Below are 14,198 nucleotides of genomic sequence, written 5' to 3' on the forward strand. Positions count from 1 at the left end.
CAGCAATGTCTCGCAGGCCATACGATGCGACACATATTTGGAGGCTCCTAAATCGATTAAATAAGCCTTTGAAACCCCTAGATTGTCAAATTTTCCGAGAGATTTTGAACTACACCTGACCGCGCCCACTCTTTTTCGTCGGGGACACCCCCCGACGAGGGCCTCGGACCACCCGTCTGGCAATTCTTGGCGCCACCACCGGCGTCAATCAAAAACTTTCAAAAGTGATCCAGGAGGTAAAACCAAAAAAATTGAAAATTTTGGGATATCAAAGACTTATTTAATCGATTTTAGATTCTACTCATATGTATAAACTACATATAATTTTGTTTTCTCCCCGACGAATTATGGTTTTCCCCTCACCTGGGGGTGGGTCATATCTCTCCTCGACAGGGGCCCTTGTTTTGACAGTTGTTTGATCGTTTTTTAATTTTTGATGTATGTTACCAATAATTTGAGGAAAGGAAATAAATTTGAATTTGAATAACATGTTGATAATTAAAATTGTTTGTTTTAATATATTTATTTTTCATTATATCGATATATTTATATTACATAAATATCATTTTTGGTATTTAATTTACATCTATCAGTAATATGGTACTTAAAAAAGACACATGGGTATCCGCAGTCACCAGAGGGCGTATGTTCCAATAAGCACCACTGGCTGTTACATTATTTTTTTTTTAACTTTAGCAGAGGGCGCTAATTGGAGAATATTGTTTATTTTACAGCGGTGCTTACTAAAAATGGCCTATCTGACATGTTTTAACGCTATATTTTATTTCAAATCTATAACAAATCTAACAGCATCGCGATGATAGGTTACGAAAGGTTACGAAACACAATTACTTGCATATCTCCCACGATCATGAAAAGATGTTAAACTATTCTAGGATATCTAACGCGTCAGTGCGTGTTGATATTGTTGCTGTTGATGGTAATGATGATGATGATTATGATAATACTATAATAATAATAATAATGATAATAATAATAATAATAATAATAATAATAATAATAATAATATTAATGATGATGATGATAATAATAATAATAATTATAATAATAATAATAATAATAATAATAATAATAATAATAATAATAATAATAATAATAATAATAATAGTAATAGTCATAATCATAATCATAAATGGCAATTTCTATAGAGTCGGTATCCAACAATATAGAAGGGTAATCATGGCACAGTTGACAACCAACCGATGAAGTAGATGAGTACAATAAGGCCTGGCAACCACTGCAAAAATGTGTGTACATCTACTTCTGGAACTGCGTAAGCACAGGTAAACATGGACAGAGACATTTCTTTGTAAGAACACAAATAGACAAGCGTACATAAGGGAGATCATACATCGTTGTAGAAATACACATTTTTTTATACAATATACCGTACGTAGGACCTTCCAGCCTACGCAGGGTCTTCCTAAATAAATGAAACAATGCGAAGCTCTATAAACTAAGCCTCAGGGTGTGGAGATTGTTTATATTGAATAAGAAAAATCCTATGTTGTCACAGGATTTGAAATCATGACTACGGGATATGCAGGGAAGCACCTTAACCAAAAAGCTACATCTCGTCTCACCGTAAGCACGTCACATCATGGGATAAACAACAAAAATACAATTCAACTTCACGATTTCAAACTGTTCTTTATTCAAAATAGTTCGTTTCTGGGTATCTTAGGTACAAAAAAAGGGATATTGCACGCCTGTTATATCAAACGATGTAAATGGATTACAGAACTATGCATAATTATAATATGGGACGAGTCAATTTGTGTGGCGTCACACAAGTGCAACTTGTGTGCCTGTGTTTCTTCAGTTATCTTAATAATAAAAGCAACATTTTGTACAGTCCAATAATTATTCTTAACATAGACACCTTGATGAAAATGGTTAAAGTTGAAGGCATCCACAAACGGCTACCGATAAGTAGGATATAGTGTAATACCTTACACATGACTAAACTTTAAGGGGAGCCAGCCCGTAGGTAGACAAATATAATACTCACATTCTCTTAAAGATATACTTTATGAATTCATACCTGTAATCAAAGTGATAAAATATTTTCTTTGTTTCATATGTTTTTCGTAAAAAATAATCTTCCAGTAAAATAAAAATAAAAAAATATCCTGTGTTTCAGTCTTTAATTTGGTTTTTAAAAAAAAGAAAACACCTATGACGAATTCTGACGTCTCTGGCGAATTAATATTACTGCAACCACTCCAAAGATTCCGAGAACAATTACAATGGTGAGAACGACACCCAATGCAGTTGTATTTACTCCTTTAGCCATACTTGCATCCGAATCACCATCGGTACCATCGATGTTCAAGGCACTGCCATTAGCATCAACGTCAGAAGCATCATTATCATCAATTGCTACCTGTGATCCACCATTTAAGGTCTCTGCGCTGTTCGACTGACCCCCAGCACCAAGAGCGGGGACTTGGGTATACACACCGCCTGCGTATGACCCGGCTCCGTTGGGATTATAGGATGAGAACTGTCCGCCGCCAGCTCCTACTGCGTTTCCAGGTTGGGCATAGTTAGGGTCATTTATGTTAACATTTGGATCGTTGATGTTCACATTTGGTCCGCCAGCAGGAGGAGCAAAGTATTTTGGGGTCGTAGAAAACCGTTGAGCTGTTGCTGCAATTGGAAAAAGTATTAAAACTCATTATCATAATAATTGTACATCTTTATCATCATCATCATCATTATTATTGTTATTACTGTTAATATTATTATTATTATTATTATTATTATTATTAATATTATATATTATCGTTATAATTATTATTATTATCATCATCATCATCATCATCATTATTATTATTATTATTATTATTATTATTATTATTATTATTATTATTATTATCATTTTCATTATATCATTATTACTATTATTATTTTCATTATATCATTAATACTATTATACTAAATAGTACTGGTACCAAAAAGTATGTTTTAAGCTGTGCTAAAATTAAACAAATCTGTGGTACGTTTGAGGTTCAAGCAAGTGTAAATTTTAATATCCGGTTTGCTAAACACCACCCTTTAGCTATTGTTGCTAAGGTGCGCCCCGAAAACAAACAAACAGCGTCCAACCAACTGTCATGCTTGTGAGACATGTGTGTTTCCTGCCCTAATCATGTGTTCCCATCGATCAGATTTTAAGTTTGATTGACACTATAGAAAGGTTCATTGTATCGAATGCTTAAATTAACAATGATGATTATTATTAACAGTTTTATTTTGTTATCTTCATATTACTGTATAATAATTGTATAAAATATTTAAACACTTCACAATTCTAAGCACTAAACATTGAAAAAATACCATGCCCACTATATCTAAACAAATAAGACTTTGCTTAGTAAACAGTCATTTTATATCAACGGACCCGTATTCAACATTGTGATAAACATGTCAAAAATTTACGATAGTAATAAAATAACATAACGTAACAAAACGGTATCACACACAAGTTTAATTTTTCTTTCTAATCCTTATCCTACAATGAATAAGTTGCCAAATAAGATGATCAAAAAGTAGAGTTTTTCTTAGTTTTTCTTCTTATTCTGAAGATTCGGAAGGAACTTATTATCACTGAAACTCTTTCACCTTTTCCACCAAGTCAGTATCGAAAATAACATAAGAATGTGTAGGTCTGTAACCTAATTCAGCAGTCAACTTTTTGACCTGTAGCCATGTGGATATTATTCATCAAAAAAAAAAAATCAAATTTAGGTTATTCACGTATTGGTAACGTTAAAACGGCAAATACGATAGGAAATTTTGCCATAATTCAATTTCCTAAGCCCATGTGCCACCTCGTGTCGGGATTCTGAGTCAGCGATGTTATCAGCCTATCAATTTTCTTTTTAATAGAAAGATAACTTTCAACATCAGAAGAGAAACAAGTGAGAGAAAGTTTGCTCATCCAAATATTATTCAAATTATGACATATTATTGACATTTTAATCCAGAGGCAGAAAGGCGTTTATAGGAAATCTATCAATGGAAACTGTTTCAGTTTTCTTTTAATTACCTCCATATAATTGGTTATAATCTATAACTACTGCCTAGAAGCGATAAAATTAATGCCGTTTCTTTTCGTTTTTCATTTTAACCACTTTGTTATAAATTTGTTATTATACAATTATTAAATATGTTATTCTACTTCTCTCTCAATAACTTTGAAAATATTTCTACTAATTTTACATTTCAATATAAAATAAGCCGACTTTTGAAAAATAATAAGCTTTGATTTTAGACAAATAAACTTTAATTTCACTAACTTGCCAGGCAATTACAGTCACTTTAGCAAAACCTCCCTTTGTGAGAAATTTGTTGAAGTTCGTTTAGGCCTATTTATACTAATAATAGTTGTTACGGCAACTCTAATCTGTGTTATAAGCATACATTACCGGTAATTTATAATATTTTATTTAAAAGGACAATCTATAAAAAAAAATTGAATAACAATAAAGGTTTAAAAATGAGCCGGCAACATCCAACCTTTTTATTATTAGAAGGTTTTAAAGACCCTAAATAATAATGTATGTTTTTAAGATGTCACTTACCCAGGCCGACCAGCAGTAAAACAGCGGTAACCATCAAAGTCTTCATGGTAATGCTTTTTCTGTTGAACCAGCAACTTACAAGCAAATGATCAGATTATGAAAGTGGTCCGATTGACTTCAACGACTGAAATGGTGCTGCAGAGAGGGGTGTTGGGCCTTTTATTCTCACTCTCGAAGAAAGTAAAATTGAAGTTTCCTGTTACACTTATTTGACTACTCTGGGGAGATTTCCGTCGTTAATTATCTGCATACAGATATTCGTATCCCCTTGCATAATCCTACAAGTTGCTAGTAAGTGCGGCTCAATCTGCGCATGTGTAATAAATCTGGGTGGTTTGGTAACAGAAAGCATTTTACGCATAACTTAATAGGGATGTACGTCAAGTAAAATTTACCATTTCATCGAAACAATAAGTATTATTTGTTTAACAATTTTGCTTAGAAGGAGAAATGAATAATATATAATTCATAAGTTATATTCGGCTTCGTTAGTGGTGCCGAAAATTAATTGACGCATAAGGCTGTCTTTATATAAAATCTCCACTAATTATAGATAAACGTTTATTTGAATATTCATGTTCGGTTGAATAATGTGAACTTTCTGTAGGTGTATAATGAATTTAAATTTATCCTTATTATTTGGTAATAACCTTTACTCTTCTGCTTTAACGAAAAATAATTAAAAATGTTGGGTAATATATGATAAGATCAATATACCTACTAATATCATTTTTATTTGTAGTAGTAGATGTAGTAGCTTAGTAGTAGTAGTAGTAGTAGTAGTAGTAGTAGTAGTAGTAGTAGTAGTAGTAGTAGTAGTAGTAGTAGTAGGTAGTAGTAGTAGTAGTAGTAGTAGTGGTAGTGGTAGTGGTAGTGGTAGTGGTAGTGGTAGTGGTAGTGGTAGTGGTAGTGGTAGTGGTAGTGGTAGTGGTAGTGGTAGTGGTAGTGGTAGTGGTAGTAGTGGTAGTAGTGGTAGTAGTAGTAGTAGTAGTAAAAGTAGTATTTGATTGATGCCGGTCATATCAGTAATGGCGGAAAAATACTCAGCAGCAAGATCCCAGTGTTTCAGAAACATGTAAACCGCTTCCTGTAGCACGCTTCAATCTTCAACGCACATCTTATGTAAATGGATGTGTGAAGGCTTTATCTGCTATCACTTGCTTTGATTCATATTCCCATGAATGATTTTCATATACACAAAGCGAAAATCACAATCGGTTATCTGTAAAAATTCGACAATTAGAAAAGAAAATACATCACATGTATTAAATTTGTACATTTTATTTTAATGATTTCACTTTTAAATGTGCCAATATAGGCGATAGCCGATTCAGTGGTGTAGAGTTATCGATGTTTCAATGTGTACGCATCAGAACAAATGAGGAGACAATAATTTTACACATAATAATAATTGTATAAATAGCACCACTCTAATTACTAATTATAGTCATTACCATCATCATCATTGCTACAAAATGCCCTAGCTCTTAAAATTCGACGACCGTGTAAAATGCAACATTCTTAGCGATTTAAGGATTCAGTCTTGTTAATGTTGTTCAAGCTTTTGTTATACCACACAGAAAATATTTCTAAAGCCACGTATCTCTATGGTTATGTCTGTGGTGGATTAAAGCCAACTTCCTAGGGACTCTAAAAGAAAGAACAGCCCAGCTAGGAAATGGACCATATAATAGCGTTACAATTGTAATATTCCTTGAATAAAATCAAGATCACTATCGAAGAAATAACGTTACAGTTTGGTGCTGAATGGGCTTTCTGTAGCACCATAAATTATAATGTCCATATAGTAATGTCACGAACGTTGCTGCAAGGTTATATTAGCATCATTTTCTGACAGCCTAGCCACAACGTCCACAACGTTATTGAACGTTTTAATACAGTAGCATGCTGTGTTTTGCTGGGATAGAAAGACAAAATTTAAAAAAAAAAGAAGCATAGATATAAAGAAGTAGATATTTAATACGTGGACATTTTAAAGCTGTCATGGTCACCAACAGACCTGGCAAAAGTATTTTGAGAATAACATCCGATGATTGCCTTGGACGTATATTGTATGCAGCCCAAGGCAACAGAAGTTTCTGACAGATCCGCAGAAAATATCCTTGAAAATAACTAGGCCTATTCGAGTTTGACTAAAATTAATAATCAAGTTCTTTGCCAGAAAGATAAATGGGAACAGGAGTGAAAACTATTCGTAACATGCTCGTTTGTTTTTAGCGCTAATAATAATAATAATAATAATAATAATAATAATAATAATAATAATAATAATAATAATAATAATAATAATAATAATAATAATGTGTACTTTGCTTTGTTGCTTTACAGTTTGTTGTTCAAACCAGGTTTTCTCTGCTGATTTTTTTTTCTTCTAATAGTATCTAATTCTAATTTTGGTTTTTTTGTTACAATGAAAAGAAGCGTATTACTTATAAAATAAATATATCGAGGAAGACTTGCCGTAGTGAAGAGTACGGTACTGTATTGCTTAACTTGTCAATTTGTCACATCTAATAATAATATTGTGATTATAAAATATTAGAGATAAATTGCAACACATTACTCAAATATTGGGTATATCATCGTATGAAGCTTCTTTTATTGGAAATATAATTAAGATGACACACAAACTTCCTTTTTACTGTCATTATGCCTCACAGATTTAACCTTTTAGAGTTCAGTTAACCCTAATAACCTTTTGTTTTCTTAAATTCACATTTCAAAATTTTAGATATAGGCCGGTTTAGAAAATGTACTCAAATGTTTTACATGCTTAATCTTACTACTCTGCCAGTAAAATTCTTAATTTGAATTGCTTTAATTCTACATTGTATAGCTTATTAAGGCAACAGAGCTATTAATGTTTAATGTTGGAAATCAGACAAGAAAATATGTTTCTTTGCCGAATTACAGATTCTTTGTATAAACACAATATTCGTAAGTAAAACATGATGACGAAGAAGATGATAAATGATGACGGAGCACTGTTCACTGTTTCAAAAATCTGTAAATGCCGATGATTTGTGTCTTTGGTTGAGATATTTTACTTTAATTAGCTCGTCCTTTTAAGCCATTGGTCCCGTGTACATAATTGTTTTGTGCCCCAAGACATACGGTAAGCATACATACTATTCGAAAAGTATAGAGAATTGTCAACTGGTGTGTTGACCAATTCACTTTATGACCGTGTATTCATATTTATGATGTGTAAGTAAAAGAAATCACAACTAAGAAAGTCAATCGAGGATTGACACCCTTAGTGTTTATATGTGCTCCAAATACATAATTTAAATCAAATTTAACCAATTACTTGTGACTTGTAACTTTAAAAACTTTAGAGCAAGCAAAGCGGTCACTGTTCCAAATGATTGTGGTCAGAAATTAATTCCATGCATACATATCGCTCATTGTGGAAGTAAAACGGAAAGAATAGAATAATTAACTAAGTAAGGAGTCATCATGATTATCATCAATAGATACATTTGTTTCACTAACAAGCGGATGCAGTAATTATTAAATTCCAGTTTTCTCCTTGAGTTGCAACTAATCACATGGTCGTATCATCCAGTGGCAATTTCTGTTGGTATTTGAAGGGCTTACAAGCAAAAAAACACCCCAGCAAATGTCGTTTATTCACTATGTCACATGAGCATAAAGCTATTACGGTCTACTCCTCAGTAGCCTTAACGTAGGTTGGTTTCAAACGGTGTGATAATATTTTACATTAATTAGTTTTTTTTTATCATTTCATTTTTATATCACACAGTTTCTGGTTATTTTATTCCATATTTATTTCCATCCGTTCAACTAACAAGCAAACAAATGCCGAAACATAGAAGGCAAGCCTGTATACAGATTAAATTAATAACAATACCCTTCTTTAAAGAATGATACATATTACTTTAACGATTATGATGATGAAAATAATAATAATGGAAATAATTAATATTAACGATTATGATGATGAAAATAATAATAATAGTAATAATTAATATAGTTCATACAAATATCTATGCTCTCTATTCATCATTGGACTTTTCAAGAAATAAGCAGTCTTGTAAATTACAATCAACGTTAACTGCCGATATAATAAAAGAGAGAAAGCACTAGGCTTACATAACATACAAATATTATTTGAACACCATTTTATCAGTATATTTTTTTTTATCAAAGTATTATTATTAAAGAAATCAAAAGTATGGTAACGCTTTAATTGAGGAACTTCCAAACTAAATTTAAAACTATAAATATTGCTCTTAACAGCAAACCATTAAATTCTTTGGTTTATTGACAGCAAACATTGTTTGATTTATAAAAAAAAATTGATATGATGAGAATCATACTGCCTTTATGAAAATGAGCACGTCGACGTTATATAAATTTATGGGACTGAAAATAGAATTCTGTCAATCATTTGCGACAGTATACTGTCGCCGTAAGTTCAGAGTAATTAATCCTGGACATTTGCAGCTTTTTGTGCAAAACTTCTTTAAAATGTATCTCAGCCCTGACCTCATGCTGATGGCTTTGGCTCATCAGCCCATGAACATGTAGTTGTACTCTGTTTAATTTGATTGATTTGTACACTACCATTCTGAGTCATGTCACAAGATAGTGGATAACAATAAACTGGATGGAAACTCCACCCAATGATGTTTTATCATAAAGTGTTATTGGCAATACTTGAGAATATTACCTTACTCTGATAGGCAATACGGAAGCATTAAATACACATATACATTCAATGTATTTCGGGTTTTTGTTTTTTGTTTTTTTTTTATTCTTATAAAAAAAGATTGCATTTACTTGCTCTTATAAATAGGAGAGATAATGTTGCCAGTATGATTGGCAACATCATTTAGTTAAAATGTTAGGAATGTATGTTAAATTTGACCTAATTTCTGCATTGAAAAAACGTAACGAATAGTAAAATGCTGTGCCAACTTTGAAACAGGGGCAGATCTAGCCCGGAAAGAAAGATATGAAACGTTTTTGCCACTTTTTATCATTTTTTGCTAGTTCAGCTATCGCGAAAAGCAGCGATAAACTAAGGTCAAATCAACCCTGCTGTACTCACGGGTAGTTAAGGATCGACCAATTAAAAACATTCGGTTTGTTTCATTTTCATTATGGGGTCAAAATTCAATTTGCAAAGTAAATATTCTCTTGTTGAAAGTGAACAAATGATGAGATCTCTCTTCCCTAGACCACGTTTTCGTGTTGGCGGGATATTGGCTTAGCCTTCCGCTACACCCCTCAGGAAATATTCAATTGTCTAGACTATAAATTGCATATTTTTTTTTGCTAAAATATAGCCTAATTGCTCTATTTGTTTTTTAATTAAGGTATAAATAAAAGCATACAAAAACTGATAACTAAATTAAGCCAAATTACACGAAGAAAAAAGTCAAACACTGCTAACAGTCAAGCAAACAATAATATGACGTCATACCAGTGAATCGGACTATCACGCTTGAGAGATTTTTTTACCCCATGAGAGCCAATCGTGGATTGAATGTGGTTTGTATATTTTCTTATTTTCCGATAAAACTACCCAACCAATCATACTAAGTTTTATATCAGCTTCAAGCTTATGATATTCCCTCCACGAATCTACTTGGCCCAACTCGAACAATAGTCTGTGAGTGAGGGAGTAAGAAACAAGCTCGGAACAGCCAAAAACCTCAAATTTCTTGAAATTCCCAATCTAAATTGGCGTGAGGAGCTGTTATAAATCGGCGTTTTCCGACAAAACTGTAGGGATTTTTTTCATTTCTTCTTCACTAATTGGTAGATTAAAATTTATTACAACATAATCCGATTGGGCCATTACAAGAATATTCATAGATTTTGTACCAAAAATGTACTTTTGTGAAAAGATCCAGTTTTTCTCCAATGGTTAAGGTGACCTTGAAGAGCAAATAATACAACGTTTCCATATGGGGCGTGAATGTGCGAACTGAGTAAAAGTGTCATGGAAGAACCCCTGGTAGAGGTGCAAAGGGAAAATCCCCTTTAAACCTCTAGCGCCATATTTAATTTGAGTTTGTATTTGATTGATTTTTAACATTTAGCATGACTATTTTCTGATAAGCTTTTACAAAAATTACTTTTTACAAAAAAATAGGGGTGGCGCGCCCCTTACGTCCCCCCTCTAAATCCGGCGCCACTGTGAAAAATTTTGATCTCATTGGCACTATCTCAACTTATTTTCAATGAAGGGTTCTCTGTATATATTTTAAAGGTTTTACTTTATTAAATGGTTTGAAAAGACAATCTTTTCGTTTCTGTCAAATTTCAAAACTTACAAAATTATAGACGGAAAATCCTGAGGTCCTCGGGAAGGTATTAAAATGCCTAATTTTAAGGCAAGACTGTATGATGATGGGGTGAGGTGATGTTTGAAAAAATGCATATCTAAAAAAGTATGCAAAATTACGTTCGAAGAATGCATTGCGCTTATCATGGTAGGCACAGCACTGCGACCGCCGCCGGGTCCCTCTGAATTTGGAAATTCATCTTTAACCATGACTAGATGTTTCAAGTAACATCTGAAAACATACTTAAACCTATGAAATTTGGATCACGACAAAAAAAATGTCTCGGATAAAAATAATACTGAGGCCTAATTGGTGCTTTGTCATGCTCTCCACACATCACAACATTATCTAAGGAATCAAGTTAAAAATAAATCGTAAAAACAAAAGAAAAAGACAGCAGATTGTAAAAGTGCGGATCAAGCACAAGAATAGATTGGCGGGGGTCTAATGGCTGTCGTACGTATTGCCAGTCTTAAAGCAATTCCAAATTCCCATTGGATGTTGTTGTCATCCAGTTCATACATACAAAACAAGTGTAGGCATAAGCCACTGCTTCCAAATTAATGAACAACTGTGTTAAATCAACCCTAGAAGAATTCTACCAGTTACTATAAACAGAGACACTGAGCAGAGCATAATGTAAGACGTGGAAAAAATTAAAATCATGTGATTTTTAACTACTTGAGTGTGATTTGGGGGTGGGAACGATAGGGGGAGTATTTTGGGGGGAGTGTGCATCCCCCTAGATACGCAACCGTATGTAAGCAATATATTTGCAGCCTTATGGGACATACTATTTTACACAATAATAAATAAACAGCATAGGAAAACACTTAACCATGGAAAAATTGTATCAATATGAGCTTGTGTGGCAAGGAGTGATATTGCTTATTTTGAGCATTCCTGATGGTAACGCCACTTGCGGCACCAGCTCATTCTGTGACTGATCTCTCTTTACCCAGCAAGCTAATCTGGGTATTACAGTATGTAATTTGAAAATGTTATGCTCAGTCTGTTAATGGCAAATGTTACTTGTGTGGGTTTCCTGGGTCTTGAAATATGCCCTTATTGTAGTAGGCATACCTGGTTTAATGCTAATAAAGCTAATATCTGCCCTACATATCGTAATTGCAGTAACGGAATTTAAGTCTCATTAGATCTTTTTAAATCCCATAGAGAAATAGTGTCCAGACTCTAATATACACCAGCTATCATAAAAATACTTTTATTAATTTAATAATGATATGACTCAAAATGTGTAAGTGTATCGTCTGAACATTATGAAATAAGAAATTATGTAGAGTATCAATTTATTAGTTTTGCCTGGGCCACTTATACCTGGTCCGGAATTTTGTTGGAAGACCTACACGGTATCAATCAATCAATCAATCAATTAACAAACAATCAATCAATAAACAACTTAAATCAATTCATATATCATCGATCAACTATTAACCTCTGGTTGGCCCGGGTGTTCGATTGCTTCTTTCGCTCTGCATGTGATTCAGATGTTGGATATTCTTATCTAACACATTTGTGTTGCCAGTTACATTGGTTACAGTGGCGGATCCAATGGGGGAGGGAGTGGGGAGCCGCACCCCCCCCCCTAAATTTTTCAAAATAAAAAATAATGAGAAAAAAAGAAAATTCTCCTCAAATTTTGAGTCTAAGGGTGCCATTTCCTTTCATCCATCTGGAGGTGCAGCGCGAGGGACACCCCTCTCCCAAAAAACTAGAACCCCCCCCCAAAAAAAAATCAACTTATTTTACGAACTAGCGCCCCTCACCTAATCATCGAGCTTAACCACGTGACCTTCGCGCTCTCCTATCAGCTCTCCCATTTTAAGACTAGTGGTTACGCTAACTGCATCAGTAAAGTAGAATATGTAAAAAATATCGTGTGATATACAATCAACTATTATTTTATACACACATTTTTCGTATGTGCATTTTCTTAGCGTGCATATGTTACGTGCTTAATTATGAAAGTTCCAATGAAGATTTGCCAATATAAATTATAAAACAATTATTAAATCAATCGTTATCACGGACAGATCCAGTGAGCACCATCCATCTGGAGGTGCAGCGCGGGGACACCCCTCTCCCAAAAAACTAGAACAAAACCGCGACCCATCCAGTCTCCCCCCCCCCCAAAAAAAATCAACTTATTTTACGAGCTAGCGCCCCTCACCTAATCATCGAGCTTAACCACGTGACCTTCGCGCTCTCCTATCAGCTCTCCCATTTTAAGACTAGTGGTTACGCTAACTGCATCAGTAAAGTAGAATATGTAAAAAATATCGTGTGATATACAATCAACTATTATTTTATACACACATTTTTCGTATGTGCATTTTCTTAGCGTGCATATGTTACGTGCTTAATTATGAAAGTTCCAATGAAGATTTGCCAATATAAATTATAAAACAATTATTAAATCAATCGTTATCACGGACAGATCCAGTGAGCACAGGGGATAGTCCTACACCCAAAAAATAGAAAAAAAAGAGAGAGAAGGGGAGGGGGGCGGATGGGGAGAGAGAGAGAGAAGAAAGGAAAATCCAGGAAGAGAGCACGTTACGTAGGCCTTCTCCAAAACGAACTAATTTTCGATTGAAATTCCATCAGTGTCTATGGTCTCAAATATTTCTAAACAAAGTCTTAACACAACCCACGCTCCTCAGTCCTTCGCTTGTCGCATTCCCCATCCCCATCCCCCCCCCCCCCCCCCCCCCCCTACCCAGATTTTTCTCCAGATCCGCATCTGATTATATTCTATAAGTCCATTCCAATGTTTAAATAATTACGACTTCTGGATCACTTTTTCTTCCGAGTCGTCTAATAAGCTTGAAAAGGGTATTCTTAACAAATCGTTCTATATGGTGCCATCGAATATCCGAATTATTAGTAGGTTTGTATAAATTGTTTTGATCGTGATTCGTGATGGGTAATCATTGCCATATTTTAGAGCAACCGGGGCGGATTCTGGGTAAGTAGGGATCAGCCGGCCATGGCCCCCATATACATTCAAAAAGTGTAGTATTAGAGTACAAGGGGCCCCGTGGCCTATTATGGTCTCATTTCGACTTGGAACAGGGTGTTTCCCACAAAAGCACACAGGTCAAAGCTCCAAAGTAAAATGCAGATCGTGTACCAGGGGCCCTTCTAATAAATCTGCCAAAGAGTATGTTTGTGAGATTTTTGTGTATTGGTTTTCTTGAAAATTCTGAGAAAAATTACCGATTGT

General features: G+C 34.1%; 1 protein-coding gene across 1 annotated transcript; it reads right to left on the reverse strand.

The window, feature by feature from the left end:
• Positions 1-1,651: 1,651 nt before the first annotated feature.
• Positions 1,652-4,768, reverse strand: LOC117120834. Its single transcript, XM_033265921.1, has 2 exons — positions 4,611-4,768; positions 1,652-2,673 (listed from the first exon to the last, which is right to left on the reverse strand). The coding sequence occupies exons 1-2, from the start codon at positions 4,654-4,656 to the stop codon at positions 2,198-2,200; spliced, it is 522 nt and encodes a 173-aa protein (XP_033121812.1). The 5' UTR covers positions 4,657-4,768; the 3' UTR covers positions 1,652-2,197.
• Between the last annotated feature and the right edge of the window lie 9,430 nt (positions 4,769-14,198).

Source organism: Anneissia japonica, unplaced genomic scaffold (assembly GCF_011630105.1).
Source record: "Anneissia japonica isolate Jap-2015-1 unplaced genomic scaffold, ASM1163010v1 scaffold287965_len1858130_cov191, whole genome shotgun sequence".
In the NCBI taxonomy this organism is placed as follows: Eukaryota; Metazoa; Echinodermata; class Crinoidea; order Comatulida; family Comatulidae; genus Anneissia; species Anneissia japonica.

Excerpts from the sequence above, each read along its gene's own strand:
- LOC117120834 (XM_033265921.1), bottom strand. The coding sequence starts at position 4,656 with ATGAAGACTTTGATGGTTACCGCTGTTTTACTGCTGGTCGGCCTGG. Across the intron at positions 2,674-4,610 it reads TTTACTGCTGGTCGGCCTGG|CAACAGCTCAACGGTTTTCT; the intron begins GTAAGTGACATC and ends TTCCAATTGCAG.